General features: G+C 43.8%; 1 protein-coding gene across 1 annotated transcript; it reads left to right on the top strand.

Moving 5' to 3' along the window:
- Positions 1-1,457: 1,457 nt before the first annotated feature.
- Positions 1,458-19,583, top strand: SLC37A3 (solute carrier family 37, member 3). The gene is made up of 14 exons (XM_009081890.1): positions 1,458-1,635; positions 2,059-2,173; positions 4,162-4,254; positions 4,697-4,780; positions 6,311-6,456; positions 7,081-7,177; positions 8,599-8,683; positions 9,732-9,913; positions 12,318-12,459; positions 13,692-13,793; positions 15,704-15,751; positions 16,579-16,730; positions 18,441-18,506; positions 19,366-19,583. The coding sequence occupies exons 1-14, from the start codon at positions 1,535-1,537 to the stop codon at positions 19,456-19,458; spliced, it is 1,506 nt and encodes a 501-aa protein (XP_009080138.1). The 5' UTR covers positions 1,458-1,534; the 3' UTR covers positions 19,459-19,583.
- Positions 19,584-20,594: the final 1,011 nt, after the last annotated feature.

Below are 20,594 nucleotides of genomic sequence, written 5' to 3'. Positions count from 1 at the left end.
GGAAACTGGAATGCCTTGGCTTCCCTGCTCTGCTCCATGCAGCTTATGTGGGGGACAGCCCTGAGCGGTGTAACTGCTGCCTGAAAGGGAGTAGGACTGTATCATCCTTGTGTGGGTGCTGGGTTTTTATTCATTGATGTTGAGAAATGGTCTGGGACCTCAGGCGAAGGTAGTATCAAGATTGCGTGCAAAGTTGCCACTTCCAGGGCTAGACTTGCCTTCCCAGAGCTCCAGCAGTAGGTGCTGTTTTTAACTCTGTTTGAATCCAAGCAGTCTAGGAACATGTCCCTACAAGGAGGTGCTGGGACACCAGAATGCTCTAGGCTAGCTGGAGCAGTGGGAGTGTGGCTCAGATGCACCTGTGTAGAGGCAAATAGTCTCAGGTCTTGTACAGACTTGCTTTGTCTTTGATGAGTATGGAGGCATTCAGTTGTGATGTAAATGTGACTTTGGTGTCTCAAAGCTGTCATAGCTGGATCTGTATTACTCAGAGTATCTCCATGCCATATTCTGTTTTGGAAGTCAGATGTGGTTTCAGTTTCCATGATGGCCATGTGTCCAGTAGTAGCTGCTATTTTTTGTCTGTCAGGCATGCATCATCATTGAGAGAACAGGAAAGGAAGGCTTCCTGAAGTGAAAGATGTCTTGATGAAACCTTCAAAAGTTATTAGAAGGAAGAGTAGAAAGTCTCTGTGAAACAGGCTTTTCAGCAGCAAAAATTTGGATGACAAAGTGTCTGGGCAATGACTTCTAATTTCTCCAAGTGAGGTAATTAAGCCTGTGGATTCAAAAGAACACGAAGTCATTATCTTCTTATTTCAGTGCTGATCCTTTGGGGGAATGGGAGTGATGTCAGGCTTGAGAAAAATTAGGCAAGAAGTCTAGCTGTTGGATTTCAGCACTGTCCTCACAGTTACTTTCCTTTTTCTCTGTGCAAGTCCACTCCTGAGTATATTCTTTTAACAACATCTTAATGAGGCAGTTAGATCCCAAACCATTCTCCACCAGTAGCTAAATGCTGCTCTCATTTTTCCTAGCCAGTGTATGGCTAGCCGGGTAGCAGTGGAAAGCTCTCTTATTTAACATCACTCTGTAGTGCACCACCTATGTAAATGATGCAGAATGGGAATGCTGGAAGTTGTTAGATCCAGGGGGAACTCCTTTGGTGATGGGCACTGAAGAGGCATCTGGTGGAAGAGACACAAGAAAGAAGTGGGTTGAAAGATAACCATGAGGGTACTGAGAGAATGGGAATAAAAAGACATCCTAGGGACGAAAGGTGCTGGAGGAATGTACAATGATAAGACAGGTAGTGGTGTGAAACAAGTTGGGAAGGAATAGCATCGAGTTGTTCCTTCTGAATTCCAGCTGTTTGGGGACCACAGCTGTACTTTATATATGTGTTTTAATTTAAATATATTTTCTTTTTTCTTCCCTTTCCATGTTCTTCTGTTTAAGTGAGAAGAAAAAAATGACCTAATCACCATTCAGCCATTGTGGCCAAGGGCAGGAACGGGGTAGAGCTGCCAGGAGCATGGCTTTGCCTGGAAGCTTACGGAGGCAGCCTGCAAACAGAGGCCTTGTGTCCCATTGCACCCACCATCATATTGTTGTGTTTCTGCTGACCTTCTTCAGGTAGGTTAAGTGTGTCTCTGCACAAAGAAGTGTTCACTTCTCTGAATTTGGGGATGTGAAAGTATGTCATAGGAGGAGAATGAAGGGAGGGAAATAGTCTAAACCTGCAGCTGTGAGCCTTGAAAATTTGCAAATTTGCCTTGGACTCATGCAGTACTGGAGCTAAGACTACTTATGCCCCTGGGGAATCCAGCCACCAATAGGCTTGTACCAGAGGTGAGGCTGGCTGTGCCAAGCCAGCAGCAGTCTGTTGCAGAAGGGCGAAATCTGTGTCTTCCCATAATTAGGGGGTTCCCACTCCTGATTGCTATCTCCAAAACTGTCAGTCCTCTGCTGTGCTGCCTGCTGGGACAGCCTGTATCTTCCCACTGGGTGTGACCTCCAGAGAAGATTTATTCAACCTGTGTTTGTGTTTTCTGGCAGTTATTCCCTGCTCCATGCTTCCAGAAAGACATTCAGTAATGTCAAAGTCAGCATTTCCAGCCAATGGACTCCCTCCTGCCTAAACAGCACGATCCCTGAGCTCCGGCCATATGAGGTAAGGACACAAGGGACACGGAATTGCAAACAAAGATGGGTAATTTCCAGTGTGCTGAGCTTGTGTTGCTGGAGAGGCTCCTTTTAAGTGTCTGTCAGGGACACTTCTGGGAATGTGAGTGGGAACTTCAGGTGTTTGCATTGTAGTTTTATGGATCATTAGGTGAGGGTGAAATATTTCCTAGTGGTCCCCAGAAGGAAAATTCTCAAGAGGTTACAGTGTTCCAATGGAAATGGGGGCCCTAGCAGAGTCTGTAACAGCCAGCAGCATGGAGGTGGGGGAGGGGGGAAAAGGAGGGTCCCTATGTCTGAAGTGTTGGAGGCAATAAAACAAAGCAGTTAATGGGCTTCCAGAGAGTTCAGTAGAATCCTGTCTGTGGCTTTCTCTGTGGCAGTGGTGCTGCTGCCACCCTGTTAGAAAGCTTATATGAGAGTGCTAGCTGCTTATTCTAAAACGATAGTGAAGAATGACATTTTATTTTCCAAAAATGCTGAACTTCCAGTACCCCTGTCTGTAAAATCCTGGCCTCAGTGAAAGCAGTGGGAGTTTTGGCAGTGTTTGCGTGCAGGAAAGGGAGCTCTATGCTGCTTGGTTCTCACAAATGAGAATACAAGAACTGCCTCCTGGCTGCTACCCATCGTCTTTTTAGGGCCATGCTTGTTTTTAGTGACACTTTGTCCTGATGATTTTAAGAAGTGAAAGAGATCTTAAATTACCAGCTTGATTGCAAGCCATGAGATTTATTAGAGTAGGGAGTTCCAAGTCAGGTGCTCGAGTATTGCCTGTGTTAGAAATCATGGGTTGTTAGAACATTTGACAGAAGGGATGACAAATGCTGACTTTCTGTGGTAAGTGAAAACAGTAAATTGAGCATGTAATGTGTTCAGGATTTTATAGTATGGCCAAAAGGAATGAGCATATTGGGGATGCTAAAATAAAATACTAGGTGTTTCTGTTTGTTTCTTTAACTGACGTTCAAACAATAGTATACTTCGGAAGCTGTTTTGATTTTATTTTTTAATATAGATTATTTAGTGTTTGCTGGATGTTGAAGTGTATGTGTCTGATCAAGAAAAATGGTCAAACCAGTCCTTTAGTTATCAATTTAGGTAACATCTCTTAAACTAAGTGGATGTGTAATTAGTGTTGCTTGTACAGGATGTTCTCCTGCAGAGGTAGTATCAGGCTAAAACTGATGATACATAAGTTAGGCACATCCATGGGTCAGGTTTGGATTGGGTTGGTTTGTTGGTTTTCTAATGGGGTCATGGCAGAGAAGGAGGAAAACTTTGTCCTGATTAACTTTATTCATTCTTCAAGTTATCCTCAAAGCTTGCTATTTTCAGCTGATGTCACTAATCTTTGGGGACAGTTGAGTCTTTTCCCCTTTTTTTGATCATACTGAAAGTAAAATGAAACTCAGGATAAACACAAAACCCAACAACATTAGTGACTGGAGTTTGTTGTAAGGAGGTTTAAACCAGTCTATTCCTTCCCTGTGTTCCTTTTGTGTTCCTTTCTGTTTGCAGTCTGTAATTTCTTATGTGGCTGCTGCCACAAATACTTTAAGGGAATTATTCATTTAGTGAAGGCAGCACGATAAGTACAGAAGAGATGCAGCACATAAAACAGAATATGTCTTTATTGTATTATTTATTAAGATTATCATCAGAGTTTCAGAGTAAGAAGCTGTCTAGCAGTTGCATGCTTGTTAAAAGTAGGGTTTGTTTTCCCAGTCATCTGTCTTGATCCAGGTGGAATGAGTATCTCTTGCCCCAGTTTTGCTAGCTTGCCCTTTGGAAGTGAAACAAAGTGGCAGTGGATGTGTTCTGCAGTAGATAATGCCAGATTTGTTCCTGATTTGATAATTAAAGTGTTGGAGGAATGGGAGGTTGCTGGGGCCAGGCGTTGTTCTGCGTTGGGGTTGGGGTTTCCATTGAATGAGCTATGCCTCTTCCTGTTTACCTGTTAAAATTTTCTCTCCGTAGCTCTGGAACAGCAGCCGTTTGTTTGCCAATGCAGAAGATGCAACTCTCTTTTTGGGGACATTGGACACTATCTTTTTGTTTTCTTATGCTGTGGTGAGTAAAACTAACCTCAAGCTATGAAACTTAGGTTGAAACTTACTGGGATGATCACAACCACATTAAACAGCTTAGTTCAGAGGCAGGTTCTTTTTCCTTCACTTTCTGTTAGCTCTGCCCGTGCCTGTCACCCATGTTAGTTAAGGTGCTAGTTAACAAATACAAGAGAAATACTGTCACTGCAGAATTTCTTCCACTCCTGTCACCAGGAGGTGGGAGGACCAGCTCTGTCTCTTCAAGAGTTCTCAGCTGGATTTTTTAAAACCAGAAATGTAGCGAACAGCTGTGAGTCTCTTTGATGGCACAAAAGTGGTTAGAATCAAACTGTAAGTTGTTGTAACAGCAGTGTAACAGTATTAGCTTGACCATTTTGTCGTTTGAATTCTTAGAGCTATCAGGTGCTAATCTGCCTTTATTTAACACTGCGTTTTGTTCTTAGGGTCTCTTTGTCAGTGGCATAGTTGGGGATCGCCTAAATTTACGCTGGGTTCTGTCTTTTGGCATGTGCTCCTCTGCTCTGGTGGTAAGTCAGAACACACTAGTGCAATTTAACAATCTCCCTTAGGGTTTCTGGATAGTGTTTTGCTTTAGGAGAGAAGATGCTCTGTTTCTGTGTAAATCTGCTCATGAGCTGTAGCTGTACCCCAGTGGCCTCAAAGCCTGCAGGTAAAATGTGGTCCTGGATGCATGTACTGAATTGTCTGAAGCATAGAGCTATGCTTGATGACTCACCTCTTCCTGAAATATCTATTTCTGGATACTCTGTCGGAAGGAAATTCCTGAGTTTGAGGCACTATCTAGAGACTTGATAGACAGCTTTTGTTCCAGAGTGGTGTATTTGGACTTTTGGGGACTGTTTTGTAATATCACTCACTCTCTTAGCCCACATATGTTGTTATCAAGGCTTTTGCTTCTAAGCACAATCTTGGCACTGTTCTTTAAAGGACACGCTAACAATACCAAGCATTCATTTACTTATTTTGTAATTGGTAGCAGGGTACGTGTCAAAAAAAGAACAAAAGGGTTCTTCAGCTTCAAGCCACTGCAGATGTGTGAATCAGTTTTATCTCATGGTGGTTTTCTGGTTATAAAAGTAGTGGTAAAATATGTGGAGTGTGTTCGATTACAAACCCCACTATGGTGCTGTGCAAACACATGACCTCAAATGTGCATCAAGCACAGTGTGCCACAACTTCTGTTTATTCTGGCTAGTTTGGGGTAGGGCTCTTAGAAATTTGAGACCTGGCTGTAGTATTTATATTAAATTTTGCAAATACAAGTGACTGCTGAGGGCTCCGTGTTTGCACAGAGCCTCGTGGATTTGGATGTCAGGACAATAGCAGATCTAGAGGCTACTGTATTTTTAGTGTTGTTACTGAAAGTAATTGTCTTTCTTCTCTTTTCCTGTTATAACTGTGCTGTTTAGGAAGACAAAACTCTTTTGGAGAGGAAGCATGAAGCATCTGGAAGGCCTCATAGTAGCCTTCCAGTATCTGAAGGGCTCTACAGGGAAGCTGCAGAGGGACTCTGTGTTAGGAGCTGCAGTGATAGGACAAGGGGCAATGGGTACAAATTGAAGGAGGGGAAATTTAGGTTAGATATTGGAAGAAGTTTTTTTTCCTGTGAGGATGGTGAGACACTGGCACAGGTTGCCCAGGGAGGTTGTGGCTGCCCCAGCCCTGGCAGTGTTCAAAGACAGGTTGGATGAAGTTCTTGAGCAACCTGGTCTGGTGGGAGGTATTCCTGCCCAGGGCAGGGGGTTGGGGCTGGATGATCTGTAAGGTCCATTCTAACCCCTAAAATTCTGTGATTCTATGATAAGTGCCGTGAGAGCGCATTTTTCTCTGGAGCTGTTTGGGCCCTGGAGTGGGAGCTGTAGTGGATCAGCAGAGGGTGCTGTTAGCTCTGTGCTGTGTCTCAGGCAGTGCCAGGCTGGCCTCTGGCCTGGTCCTTGCGTGGGACTGGCTCCCTGGAAGTTTGTTGGTTTTTTTTAGAACCCCATTGCTGTCTGGCTGCGGGTTTCTTCTCTTCCCCCCCCCCCACTCCTTTCTAGGTGTTCTTCTTTGGCACACTCACAGAATGGCTGCATTTCTACAACATGTGGTTCTACTGCTGTCTCTGGATCGTGAACGGCTTGCTGCAGTCCACAGGCTGGCCCTGTGTGGTTGCTGTCATGGGCAATTGGTTTGGAAAAGCTGGGTAAGTTGGGTTTTCTTCAGTGACTCACTTGTCTGACCTCCTGACTAACAGATTGAGCTGAAGGTCTTAAACCAGAAACGCCAACTGTTAAATTATGATGAGGTGAAATGTGCCTTGCTTGTTAGATCTTTTTTTTTCCCTGTGTTTGTGAAGCCACAGATCAGCTTGGTGTGAGCACAGTTGTGTGTGTTAAAAGCAGAGGTTCAAAGTTCAAAAAACCCCAAGTGCAGAGTGACTGAATTTGAATTTTCATACCAGTGGAAAACCTGTTTCTGTCTGCTTACCATTAAAGAGACCAAATGGAAACCAAGGTTCCAAACTAATGGAGACCAAGGTTCAGCTGTCACTGTGGGGTATTAGAGATGAGCTTTAACCCTAGCTTGTAACCTTGTTGCCAGCTCACCTCTGCTGTAACACAGGTGTTTCAGGATACAACATTCCTTGCTTATCTGTTTAATACCCCTAAGCTGTTAGCTGTTTTAAGTGAACTTGGAGTCCCTTTGAAGTGGACTGGGAAAATGCTGTAACTTTATTCATAAGTTGAAGTTCACTTGAATGTTTTATCTTTGTATTGTTCCTAATGTAATCTCTCTTCACATTGCCTGTTTTTTTCTCCTTCTGCAGGAGAGGTTTTGTGTTTGGTCTCTGGAGTGCCTGTGCATCTGTGGGAAATATCCTTGGGGCATTCCTTGCCTCCTGCGTTCTCAAATATGGCTATGAGGTAGGTACTGCTGTCTGGCTTCTAGCTACGACTGCATGTCTGATTGGGTTATGATCAGAGTAGTTTCTTACCCTGCCTCTGAGATAACAGGCTTATATGTCCAGTTTCATCTTCCTGAATTTTGTGGAGACAATCAGTAGACAGAATAGAAAGAATGTTCCTTTCCTGGCCTTCCCAAGTTGGGAGAAACAAGGTTGAGACTTCTCTGTGAATAAGTCTGATGTTATTGAAGAGCTATAGTGTCATAGTATACCCTCTTCTGATTTGGGTGGCTTAAAGTGCTCTTCAGATTCATCCATCACAAGTTCTCACCTAACTGGAGTCACTGCTGCTAGAGTGGCATGGAGGCACAGCTGCTGTCAGTGAGAAGAGGCCAGGCACACACTACGTTGCTGTAACGCAGCAGGCAGGCACTTGAGTACAGGGAATGGGAGTGAACCAGCACATCTCGCAGCAAGTGACCCATGAGGACAGGCTAGTAGAGCTGAGCTTGTCAGTCTGGAGTTGAGAAGTCTCAGAGTACCAATAGCAGCCTTCCAAAGCCTGGGAGACAATTGCTGAGAAGTCGCAGCCAGACTTTTTCCTGGGTCACATTGTGAGAGAGCAAAAAAGCAGTGGGTACAAGGTGAAGCAGAGATGGTTCCAACTGGATGTTTGAAACACTCTTTTTCTATGAAATATGCTAAACATTAGAACAAGAGGACAGAGCCTGGAGGATCTGTCTTTGGAGGATTTCAGACCTGATTGAACAAAGCTGTGAAGGCTACTATGAGGCCTTCCATATGCTTCATGCTTCCTCTCCAAAAGAGTTTTGTCTTCCTAAACAGCACAGTTATAACAGGAAAAGAGAAGAAAGACAATTACTTTCAGTAACAACACTAAAAATACAGTAGCCTCTAGATCTGCTGTTGTCCTGACATCCAAATCCACGAGGCTCTGTGCAAACACGGAGCCCTCAGCAGTCACTTGTATTTGCAAAATTTAATATAAATACTACAGCCAGGTCTCAAATTTCTAAGAGCCCTACCCCAAACTAGCCAGAATAAACAGAAGTTGTGGCACACTGTGCTTGATGCACAGTCATGAGCAGCCTGGTCTGAATTTGGTGTTTGACCTTTCTTTGAGCAGTCCCTTCTAATATAACTGGATCTGTGGTTGTGTTTGGTAAGCTCCTTCCTCACTGCTGTCCACCTCAGTACACTAAAACCACCATTTCAGTGTGGTCTTTCAGCCTAGACAGGACCAGGTCTGTTCAGGAGATGCAGAGATTCCTTGCTTACAAGTTTTATGGATGTAGTCTGGGTTTGCCATAGCTGTGTTGGCTGGAAAATAAAGAAACCCCCACTAGTCAAGGAAGCCTATGTGACTGAAAGTATCTTAAAAAAATACTCTTTTTTTAAAATTTTTTTTTTCCTCTTCAGTATGCTTTCTTGGTGACTGCTTCAGTACAGTTTGCTGGAGGAATTATTGTGTTCTTCGGGCTCCTGACGTCACCAAAGGAAGTGGGTGAGTAGAAGAGGGCTATACTATTTCAGTCCCTTCATAGAAAACATCTCTCCATGTAGTACTACTAAAGGTACTGCTCATTCTGACAGCATTTATTCTCAGGGCTCTTATAAAATGCTGTTGCACTTTAGTGTATTTAATGGAGCAAATGCTTTACTCACCAAGACCACACTAAATGCCACCATGCGTCATGTGTATAGTGTCTGGGTATTTGTGAAAGCAAAATAAAACAGCCTGGCTCTAACATCTCCATTACTATGTGCCTAATTATCAGTTTTCTTCAGCTGAAAAATCAGTATTTATTAAAGAAACAGCAGACAAACTGATGACTGGCTAAACTATGGCAAGCCTTAACCATGCAGTGGGAAGGGAAAGCAGTTTTCCTCTGCAGGTCTCTCACAGCCAGTTAAATAGCTCTTGGGTTGGATGTGGTCCTTCTCTGAGGATGGTAGGCAAGCCAGAAGTGTAACAGGAAAACAGAAGAACAGCTGGGCTTTGACAGGGCCATGAAGGAGGTTTCCCAGGTGCCTGCAAAGGCTATAAAGTTGGTTGCCCTAAAGCTACCATAAAGAGTGCTTCTGAGAGTGCTCTGCATCCCAGAAAGCACAGTGCAGTTCCCAGGCCTTCCATTCCAGAGGTGTTAACATGCAGCAGCTGCCTAAAAAGTTGCCAGTACACAGCCTCTACACTCAAGGGAAGTGGTACCCAGGAGTCAGGTCTGAGCATCCCAACCACTAACTAAGGGGGGAAATGCACTAATTTGTTGTGTCTTCCAACTAATGGCCGGACACTCAGAACAGACAGAGCGGACGCCAGGATCAGACAGAATACTTGCAAGAGCGCTAGAAGACAAAGGGTAGAAACTGGCGACACTGCAGAACACCATCTAGAAGAGTTTCTAAGCCCAAGGAGGATGGAGGTATGGGAGAGCAAGGGAATTGCTAGAAGGTAGAATTGCTTAACAGAAGAGAGCATAGCTTTAGAGTGGGGAAGAGGGTAAACAGGCTGTGGTCTATTTTTCCTATTGCTTATTCCTTGCAAAACTTAGGCCTTCCTGAGCTTGGAGCAGATGAAGATGACAGTGTGGAAGAAGATAGCAACAGACCTCTAATGGGCAATGACGATGCAGATGATGATGACCGGAATTACTCTATTCAAGCAACTGACACTGACAACCAGCCAAGGGCCATTGGCTTTTTCCAGGCTTGTTGCCTTCCAGGTGTAGTGCTGGTGAGGACACACACTCTTGAGTGAGAGCTGACTTTTTGTGTTTTCAGCATTTGTTGACATCATTGTTAATATGTTGACCCTCTGTTGTAGTTGACATCTGACTTCTTATGCTGTTAAAAGGGGGTTGGGAGCATTATCCTTATGCATATGGATTATAGTACTGTCTGGGTATGTGGTTGCATGTTGCTCTTCCCATAGGACCTCTGCTCCATGTAGTACATGCCATGAGCCTATGAAGGACAGCAGAGATCCTGCCCTTTCTGCTGCTGGATTTGGGAGGGAGGCCATGAGCAGAGGTAGCTGTACCATGCTTTCTTGGTAAGGTAGCTACCTGCCCTGAGGAGTGGAGTTCTCATTGCTGGCTGAGCATCACATAGAGCTCTGTGGCACTGAGGTTTGGGTTTTTTTAGTAGTCTTAAAGGAGAAAGCTGGCTTGAAGAGGCTTAGTCAGCATGATATAACATCTGGCAAAGTATGTGGGGTATTTTATGAACAACTGGAAATAAGGTCTGGTGATGAAGTTTCCAGATGTCCTCATCCTGTGGAAACTTTTATTTCTGTTTCAGCAGTATTGCCCAATTCATGGATTTGATTCAGCTGAAAAATTAACCTGTCATTAAAACCCAATGTTAACCTTCTGTGTCAGTGGGCTGTATGTCCTGAGTGCTAGAACCAGCACAAGAAAGGGGCAGGGTGACTGGCTCAGCAGCAGTGTGAATTGTTTGGGTTTGGTCACAAAGCAGAACTACTGAGTGGGTAGTGTTAATGAGCAGGGCAATTGGCTGTTGTGGTGAAGGCAACAAAATCTAGAAGGGATGGATGGATTGTCAGTGTTTTGAGCACAGGACAACCCCAGTGCTGTTGTTAAGACCTTGGCTGAGGGATGGCAAAAGAAAGCTAACCCATCTTGACTCCTTGCCTGACATGACTATATGCCTTATGCTGAATTTCTCAGTGGTGGTGTCTGCCTCAGTTGATGTGTGACTTGTTTGATGGGCCAGAACAAAAGGAGATAGTGACATAGCAACTGAGGGTGCTGGTACTTTAGATTTTGAGGATGTGTTCTGTGCCCTAATCCAGCAGCCTGAGCACCACTGAGTGTGTGAGTTTTATCTGATGTCAGATTAGTGCTCAGTCAAACCAAGACTCTGTCAGATTGGTGACCAGATACTGAGAGAATCCCCAAGGCCTTGTCAAGATTCTACAAAGACTTTATTTGACATTTTTTTTCTGTAGCTTGTCTTTTCTCCTACTGAGTGCTATGATGGAAGATTTTTAATACAGACAGCTTTTCCTTGAGCCTCTAGAAATTCATTGTTTAATCACTCAGTCTGAGAGACAGTTTTGAAGTGTGTTGTAATAAATATCATCTGGTACAGTGCACTGTTTACACCCAGAGGCAGGAGAACCAGCCCTATCAAGCATTCCTGTGTCTTACCTGTATGGTGGAAACTAGTTTGTGTCCTGTAAGAGTGAAAAAGCATTAATAATACAGCTAAAAAGGCTGTATCTATTAACATAATATGTACTCAGAAGAGATGTTTTTTGGAGTTTAATATGTCAAAAGATCTGCTCTTTGAAATTTGAGACCAAGTGTGTACATGCACATGTACATACAGTCTCAAATCTGTGATTCCAACAGGCTGTTTTTTTCTGCCGTCATCCTTGTTTACCTCTTCCAGTATGGGTCCCTGGAACAGCAGTGTCAGTGTTTATCAGGCAGCCTGACTGAAATAGTGTGCCTTGTGCCTCTGCATGCTGGGCCAGCAACCTCAGAGAACTATTCTTTGCCACACACATCAAAGTTCTGAAGAAGGAGATCTGCTAGCTAAGGAGAAATTGAGCCCAGCAGCCCAAAGCAGGAGGCTGTCTCAGCTTTTGGGTTTGGAAGCATGTGCTTAGCTTTGGCCAAACCTTTCATCTCGTGTCCTGGAATACCTGCCTGGGGATTATGAACAAAGCTTTCTCTGATGGTGCTGTAAGCAGATGAGCCCTCTGAGCAGTAAAGACAGCACAGAGGAACTACTTCACATAACTTTTCTCAGCATGATGCACAGATGACTAAATCTCAAGCTTGTTTCATGTCACGTGGTTGGCCCCCTTCTCCTCAGAAGGTGAATTACATTTTCTTCATTTTTTGAAGCCTGGTGTCATTTTCTCTCAAGATTACGCTGAAAGTGTTTTAACTCATTGAATCCAAACAATTCTTGACAGTGAATTTTGTATTCCTGGGTTCCCTTTGATGTTTAGCATTAAGCTTTCACAATGCTGCCTTCTTACATGCAATGGAGAAGCACTTCCCCCTGAAAGCTTTAACGGAATCCAGAGCTTTATGGGAAGAAGCAGAAATGTTGTTTGCGTTTCTCACAGTGCTAACTGCTTGCTGTCCCTCTCTTTGTTCCAGTACTCTTTGGCCTATGCCTGCTTGAAATTGGTAAATTACTCATTCTTCTTCTGGCTGCCCTTCTACCTCAGCAGCAACTTTGGATGGAAAGAAGCAGAAGCTGACCAGCTCTCGATCTGGTATGACGTGGGAGGAATCATAGGTGAGTGAGCAAGTGAATGACATTTTCCTGCAGCTGCCCTGCTAGCATTTGAAAATGAAAGACAGAGAACATAGCCAGAGCAGTTGTGTTCAGTGGCATCTAGCTGGTCACTGAATATGGGAACAGTCTAGTTGTGTATGTGACTGCTTGATTTTGGTTTGGTTTTTCTCTTAAACACAGAGTATGTGACCCCCTAAAGAGTTTACAGGTAATTAAAGGTCACTGCCATATTCTGGAACATTACCCCCAGATGGCATTTTTCTTTACTGACTAGGTGTTCTTGAAAAGTGCTATGTACAAAATGGTGCCCCTGCTTGCTGCTTCCTTTCTGACAGGTACCCTTGAGGGAGATTTAGATCTGGACTTAGAGTTCTGTACTGTCCCTTCTGTCCTGTAGTTATAAGGACAGACTCAGTGCAGATCTTGGCAGAGCAGGCACCAACTGTGCTATATTCAGATGTAAAATATAAGTGTACTTATTTCTGCTGGCTTCAAAATCTGACCCTGTTCCTCCAGAATAAAGAGCATATTGTATGTGTGTTTAGACTTCCACTCTCCTGTGCTCAGTTTCTTGCTTTATTGCCTTGTCCAGTTAGCTTTCCTAGAATAGACATCCTTGTTTGAGTCTGTTCAGGGTCAGTTTTTTTGCCTCTGTAGCCTTTCCTATGTTAGGCTTTCTCAGCATTCTAGTTTTTACCAGCAGAGCAGTTCCTACAGAGGTAGCAATGATACATAAGGTGATTTTTGTCAGCCTTTGTCATTTGTTGCAACCAGTTACAGCTACGCTAAGTGAGAGAGACAGCAGGGAATGTGAGGCCCCTGTGTGCTAGTGTTTTCCCTGTGAGAAAGAGCTGGCTTTTCTTGCACTTTCAGTTAAAGGACCCAGCCACAATGATAGACTTGCTTAATCCAGAGTTGTGGTGGTCCTGGAGCTGTAACGGACCTATAGGGGAAGGAAAAGGAAAGTGGGACCATTGGCTAGGGGTGTGCCAGAAAAAAAAAGTAGGAATAAATTTCTGGGAAAGCAGTGTGAGTAGTTTTCCCTGCTTTGTCTGAAACATTTAAGTTTGCTGTTGTCTCTGTGTCTGGGGCAGTAAGGGCAGGAGATTGTTCTCAGAATTTTAGAGACAATGTGTATTGATGAGAAGGTAAGAGGCCGCTGCACTCAGTGAAATGAGTTTTGTTCCAGGTGTTAGCACCCTGAGCCTTACAGTGATGTATTTTTTTTGCAGGTGGGACTATCCAGGGCTTGATTTCTGATGTGCTCCAGAAGAGAGCCCCTGTGCTAGCCGTTAGCCTGCTCTTTGCTGTAGGCTCTCTTTTTGGATACAGCCGTGAGTATGCTTGTGCTGCGCTGTGCTTGTGAGGTTCCTTCAGTACATCTTAGAGAGAACTAGAGCACAGACTGTTCTGTTTTCTGGTCTTGAAACTGCTTGTGGATGTTTGGAGCCTTTTGGTCTATTTTGCTGAAGTGTGGCACTGCACAGAAAGAAATCTGTTCTCTAGCTAATGAGGTGGAAAAGAATTAGCCAAGTGGTTGAATTTCCCTATACTGGTGAGTTATGGTACTGATCCTTCTCCAATGTCAGTGAGATTTTTCTGGCATTGTTATTGTGTCAGCTCCACAACTGGCAGAGCAAAAAATCTCAGGTGCTTCCCTATAGTAACAGGAAAGAGAATCTGGGGACAGATCTCTGTCTGGAGTATATATACACTGCACACAGGCAGGACAAGCTCTTAGACTTTACCACTTACACTTCTGTTAGTGGTGAAATTGGAGAGTTTCTACCTCTTTTTATAATACAGTTTTTGGTGTTTCATTATTGAAAGGATTCTGTGGGGAAAACTGAGTATCAGGAGTCAGGAATATGTAATTTCTATGAAACATCTATGAAATGCTTCTAAGTGTAACAGTTTTGTGGCTTCAGACGGTGTGTCCTGTGATACCAGAGAGATTTAACTCACTGGGATGGCATTTCACTTCTCTATCTTCCCTCAAAATGGGGTGATGATACAGACAGGCTTTTATAGAGCACTTGAGACCTGTGGACAGAAGTCTGTGCCAGAGCTGGACATGAAAAGTAAAGAGTGTCTTTCAGAAGCATGTGGGCTTACTCAGGCACTCTGACGTAAGGTCAATAAGTTGTAATCATGAAATACCAGGGATTTGGTTTGGTGGAGTTCTGTGGAATTTTGATAGGCTCTTGTGTAAGCTCATTGCTTTGAAAAGTGAATTGGAAGTAAACATGAAATCGTTGCTGATGAAATGTGAAGTTTGTACTAGGTGGCAGAGGAGCCAGAGCTCCAGGTGGCTCATGCTGAACTCCAAATGTGCTGCTGTCCTGCCAGGTAAAGTAGGCTCAGACAGGGGATCCAAAGTTCCTGCAGTGTGGTAATTCAATTTCCATCAACCAAAACAGGAAACTTTTTTTATGCTCATACTGTGTTGCACGTAAGAGTAATAATGGCCTGAGTATATGTGAAGAGGGCCACAACTTGCCTTATGCATAGTAACTCGGCCATGTCTGAACCCCAAGTTGAAGTAAGGAATTCAGGTGATTCCTGGAAGTGAGATGTTAGGGAAAACAGTGTCTGAAAAGCACGAGGGACTGTAATGGAAAGCCAGCTGTGTGTACACAGGCTGCTGGAAAGGCAAGTGGAGCCTGTAGATGTAGAGGAGATACTGGGATATGAGCTTTTCATTTTTTGCTTTATTGTATAGCATTGTTTAGGCACTTGCTGGATTACTACCTCCAGGCCTAATCTCTGCGTTGAAAAAAAGTTTTGGAAAATTCAGAACGAGTGGAAGGGCTGATTCAAGTGCTGAATGGTGAGAGAGTTTGAGCTGTATCTGACTTCCCCACAGAGACAGAGAGAGGAAGGATTCTCTTAGTATTGAAACGGGCTTTCAAGGAGAGTAAATGCAACCTCTGTGTCACAGAAAGAGGCATACAAGGGCTGGAACCCAGAGCCAGGCAAATCTGATGTCAAAGTAGGGCACAAAATGTTAATAGCAAAGGTGATTTTTCTATTGTAAAGCACTGTCAGGGGACTTCTGGATCTGTAGTCTCTAAATGCCTTTGCAGTAAGACCCTTCTCTTTAGAAGTCTCTGGTCAAACAGAAGTTATTGTCATCACTGTGTAGGTAACTGAACAGGCAGTCCAAACTGGATGCGTCCATGTTTTTTTCTGAACTCAAGTGAGTGGCTTCCTCAAGTTCATTCACCTTATCTTTCTCTTGCAGGTTCCCCAAACAGCAAACCTATCAATGCTGTGATCATGGCAATTACAGGTATCTTATCAAAAGCCACTGTTGTGCTAGTAGACATCTCTATTGCAGAAGAATCAGTCACACCAGCCAGGTGGTGGGAAGGTGTTTGCATGTGCTGCCATCTCTACTGGTTTTGCTGAAAGAGTGAGAACTGGGGCCCAGTCTCTGTTACCTTTGGAAGACAGCTGTAGGAAAACTGCCCTACAGAGGGAAGTATAGAATGTAGAATAATGGTTTGGAACTGAGGGGGTCTGCCTTGGCTCAGTGTGATGAAGAAAGATGGATTTATGCTAAAACACCTAGCAGTGATCTAGTATCTGAGGAAGTGTATATATGGCAAAGTCATGAGCTGCAGCTCAAATTTGAGGGTGTTTGTCTGTCAAAACCCCAAATAGCCTGTGGACTGTGAGAGGTCACAAGCATTGTGTGCTACCAGACATACTGTGCTGTGTTGCGGAATTAAGATTAGCCTGCATGAATAGAGCCTTTATTTCCAAGCACTCCTACTTCAGAACTCTGTCCTGTTGTCATGGGTTGGTTTTTTTGCCTTCTGTCTCCTCCATGAACCCTCCGAGACTGAGACTGTAGCATGGGGGTTTGCTAACTCCAAAGTAATGAAAGTGTTCTTGTTGGCAATTTCTGTGTGTGTACTGCAGGTATACAAGGTGTTCCCTGTCCATGTGCTCCAGCTGTGAGGGTGCACCTCTATGTGCAATTCATTTGTGACACTGTCTCTGGATTTAAATCTTTGCCTGAGCTTTGCATGGTAGAAAATCGCTTGCTTCGAGTGTGCTCTGTTGAGAATCTGTCTGTGTTTTGCACCAAGGCTGGTTTCTTGCTACTTTCAGGATTTTTCATTGGAGGCCCTTCTAACATGATCAGTTCTGCAATTTCTGCTGACCTGGGGCGTCAGGAGCTGGTGAAAGGCAGCCGAGAGGCTCTGGCAACAGTCACAGGCATTGTGGATGGAACTGGCAGTATTGGTGCTGCAGTGGGCCAGGTGAGGCTTTCAAAGGAAAACAGAGCTGGGGGAGGAAGCAAAGCCTTTGTGTTTAGAGATGTTAATGCATTCCTCAATGCAAAGTTGTGTGCAGAGAGAGAAAGAAAGAGAAGGTTGGGTTGGGGTTTTTTTTAAAGAATTACTTATTTAAGAACTAACCAAGGGAACATGTTTTAAGTCTCCAGTGGAAGCAATTTCATTAAGAACTAAACTAAGTATTCAGAGTGCTAATGTTATGACATGCTCATAATTGGCATGAATTCTAGAGACTCTCATATCCTGAACTCCAGAAAGCAAGTAAAGGCCAGCTTGACAAAGAGTGAAAATAAAATATTTTGGTGCTTGTTTGGGATTTTCTGTTCAAAGATGATAGCAAAACCTTTGCTTACAGAAAAGTTAACCTGTAAAATTAGAAAAGCTATTATGAATGTTACAGTGCTGATGAAGTAGTTTAAAATTTGCTGTTACTTGTGGTTCCTCTTTTTTCTGTGGATGTCTTTTCCATCCTGTAAATCCAGCACCACTTTTTCAATAGTCTGCAGTATGCTGCTAGAGGTCCGAGGACTAGACCATTGCAGAGTAGGAAGCTGACAGTGTGCACAGTGGGGATGTTCTTTCTTCTCACATACAAGTGAGATCCATCTATGTGGAAGAGCACAGTGGTGCTTTGGGGAGGATTTAGTAGAAAGATTGGATCCAGTTATATTCCACCCTCTAGTGATGGTAAAATACCTAGGATACGGGCAGGGCATGTGAATTTCGGTTCTTGATTTGGGTTTGTACTTGCCATTGATTGCCTGATAAATACAATCAATCAGACTGTTTTGTAGGATAGATGCTGCTTAGCTCCATTAAACATGGAAAATTACAAGTGCTTTGGGGATATATATAAGTGCACTGTTACACTCAGTGTTCTTCTTGCGTCATCTGCAGTGTTTCTGTCTTCCCACACACATACCATTCAAACCTATGTCATCAGAAAAACTGGGTCTTTCCTCCTGAAAAATTCCACCTGCCTCCCCTTCCAACATGGCATTTATTCCAGCTGGGGCAGTCGTGAAGTTGTTCAGGGGGTGTGTGGATTGCAGCAAATGCACAATGAACATGTTGGCAAGTGAGACCCTGTCTGAGCTTCAGTTCAGCAGTGAAGAAGGGAGGCCCTTGTGCAGCATCTGAATATAACTCTGCTAGTATGGAATGCATCTTCCTGTAGCCTGTGCAGCTCTATTGAACTGGGGTGCAGTTCAGAACAGACTGCAGTCCCAAGTGTCTTGCCTGTGATGAAGGGTTAAGTAGCTCTGGTTGCACAGCTCTTGAAAATGTGTCCTGTGTAATTTATAAGCCATTCTAGAGCTTTTAGTTCTTCTGAGAGTCCTTACATCCCAGTGTTCTGTGTAAAAACCTTGCATTCATTGGAGTCAATTTGTCACCTTTGAAACTGTAGTTCAATTCTGTCTTTATGCTGCTCTGAGTTACTGTAAAGATTCAGAATGGTATCTGTGCTTTGCTGAGACTGTGGGTTTTGTGAAGAAAAAGGGCTGCTGTCCTGAGTCATCTCTGCTGACAGAAAAAGATCAGCTGGAAGGTTTTGTGAGGGACTCTGTGCAGAATACTAACAGCCCACAAACTCTGTAAGATGAAAGTGTCATGCCTGAAAGTCATGCTTGCCTTCCCAGTTTGAATGATTGGGTTTTTTTCATTTCTATCTAGTATCTAGTGTCTTTGATCCAGGAGAACCTGGGATGGATGTGGGTTTTCTATTTCTTCATTCTAATGGTAAGAAATAATCTTTGTTTTAAATTCTTTGTCAAAGTTCAATTTGCAATACAAAGCTATAGTGAGAACCTGAAAATTGTGACTTAGGCAGCATCTGTGAACTGTGATGCCATTCTTAGAGTGGACTGTGGTGTCACTTTGCCTCAAGGTATCTAAATACACTGGGTTCATTTTGCATCCTTTACAGTCCTGTTACCCAACAGGAAGTTAGATTGTGTCAGAGACACAAAAATACTTGCCTAAAAATACCTGTATGCATTTCCTAGAGCTCACACCACCTGTCTGCCTTCCAAGGCAGGACTTGTCCCTCCTTCATCTCCATGATATGCAGTTCCTGATATTCTCAGAGAGCTGAATTTAAGCTGCTTGTTAGTTAGCCCTTGAAGATTAGTGGAAGGAGCACTGAGGGTCTTGACAGTAAAATGAGAATGCCTTGCCCTGGTATGCCACTGGGGGAAAAGATCGTTCTAGGCCCTGATTTCTCCAGCATCACCAGAATGGCAAATCCTGCACAGTTCACTTGTTCTTCCCTGCTGGAAGTGCCAGGAATTGGCTTTGCATCTGTGCTGACAAGGGAAAACCCTAACCCTAACCCAGCAGAGGGTTGTAACCAGCAGAGGTGGTGAGCAGGAAGGCCACTGAGGAGCTGAAGAGCTCATCTTTATGATTCTATGATCGTGACAGCTGAAATTTTGTGAGCTTTCTTGCAGGCTCAGTCCTTCCAGCCACTGTGCCATTTTGTCATCACCTCTCTCAGCCTGTGTCTTTCTGGGGTGCCCTTGGATGCTTGTTGGAGCGTGGGATGGCTGCAGCTCTGGTTTCTCTGTGCTAATTGTCCTGGATGTGCTTATTTTCACAGACAAGTTCAACAATCCTGTTCATTTCACCATTAATAGTGAGGGAGATCAGGTTGCTTCTGCATGAGCGGCACCTGCGAATGCTGGCTGAGTGACTCTGCCTGCCTCTGGAAGCACTGTTGTACAGAACTGACAGCTGGGACACTGCACAAAACTCTGGGAGACTTGTTTCTTGCATCCTCCAGGTTTGGACTAATTCCAAATGGCTCCACAAAACTTGATTGACTCACCTTTGGCCAGCTCAGTAGTGAAGTACCAGACACCCATCCTAAGACCCTCTGTGGCATGGAGCTGCTGACCTAAGCCAGACAATCCCTGGGACTGATGGACTGTCCCAGCCTTCCAGACTCTTTCATGGCAGCAGCCACACAAGGGTTTTCTGTTGGGTGATCTCACTGCTATACCCTTTCTTATTTATTTCTGGATGTGCTGACCCAAAGTCAGCTGTTCAAACTGACAGGTTTTGAGGTTGTCTCGCAATGAATTTTGATGCTCTGTTGTATTGGTGAAATCATACAGTGCAGTTCATGGGTAGTCTATGATCACTTTAGCTTTTAGGAAGGGCAAAAATAATGATGTGGAATTCATACTGTCCATTTGTTTAAAAACTGCTGTTGCTAAATCTCTGCACAGGTAGACCTCTGCTATCCCTAGCTGTTAAATGTTACATACTCCAGTAGAGTCACATGGAGAAGTTACCTCCATATTTGTTTTTAGCTTTTTTTTAATAATATTACTAATCTCTCTGGGGAATGAGATTTCATTTTTTAAACTATTTAAGCAGACAAATATTGTGCAATACTTTACTGTGGTCTCTGAGAATAAGCCTTAATAGATCCTTTGTGTCTAAAGGATCCTTGAATGGCTTCAGGGATCAGTAATGGGACACAAATAGTTTCACTGCTGCTTGGTTTATTGAACCTGATCAATACTGACCAAAGTGGGACTGTCAGGTGACCCTCTAAAGGAAAATGGTGTCAGTGACTTCATACTCCTTGGGCAATTGCTCATCTCTAGTGAAGAAGGACCAGAATGGACTTAGAGGAATTTAAGGGACCTCACTGCTCTCAGGCATGGGCTTCCAGAGAGAGACTGAAGTGTACTTGTGGAAGAGCATTAATGAGCAAGTTCTGCTCTCTTCCCCCATGCTCATCTGCCTATGGCTGCATAGAGGACTTCAGGCTGCAGGGTTTGAAAGCTTGGCCCACGTGTTTGAAGGGAAAGGTAGATG

This window comes from Acanthisitta chloris, unplaced genomic scaffold (genome assembly GCF_000695815.1).
Source record: "Acanthisitta chloris isolate BGI_N310 unplaced genomic scaffold, ASM69581v1 scaffold22560, whole genome shotgun sequence".
Taxonomy (NCBI): Eukaryota; Metazoa; Chordata; class Aves; order Passeriformes; family Acanthisittidae; genus Acanthisitta; species Acanthisitta chloris.
This window is presented reverse-complemented; position numbering and strand designations above follow the sequence as displayed.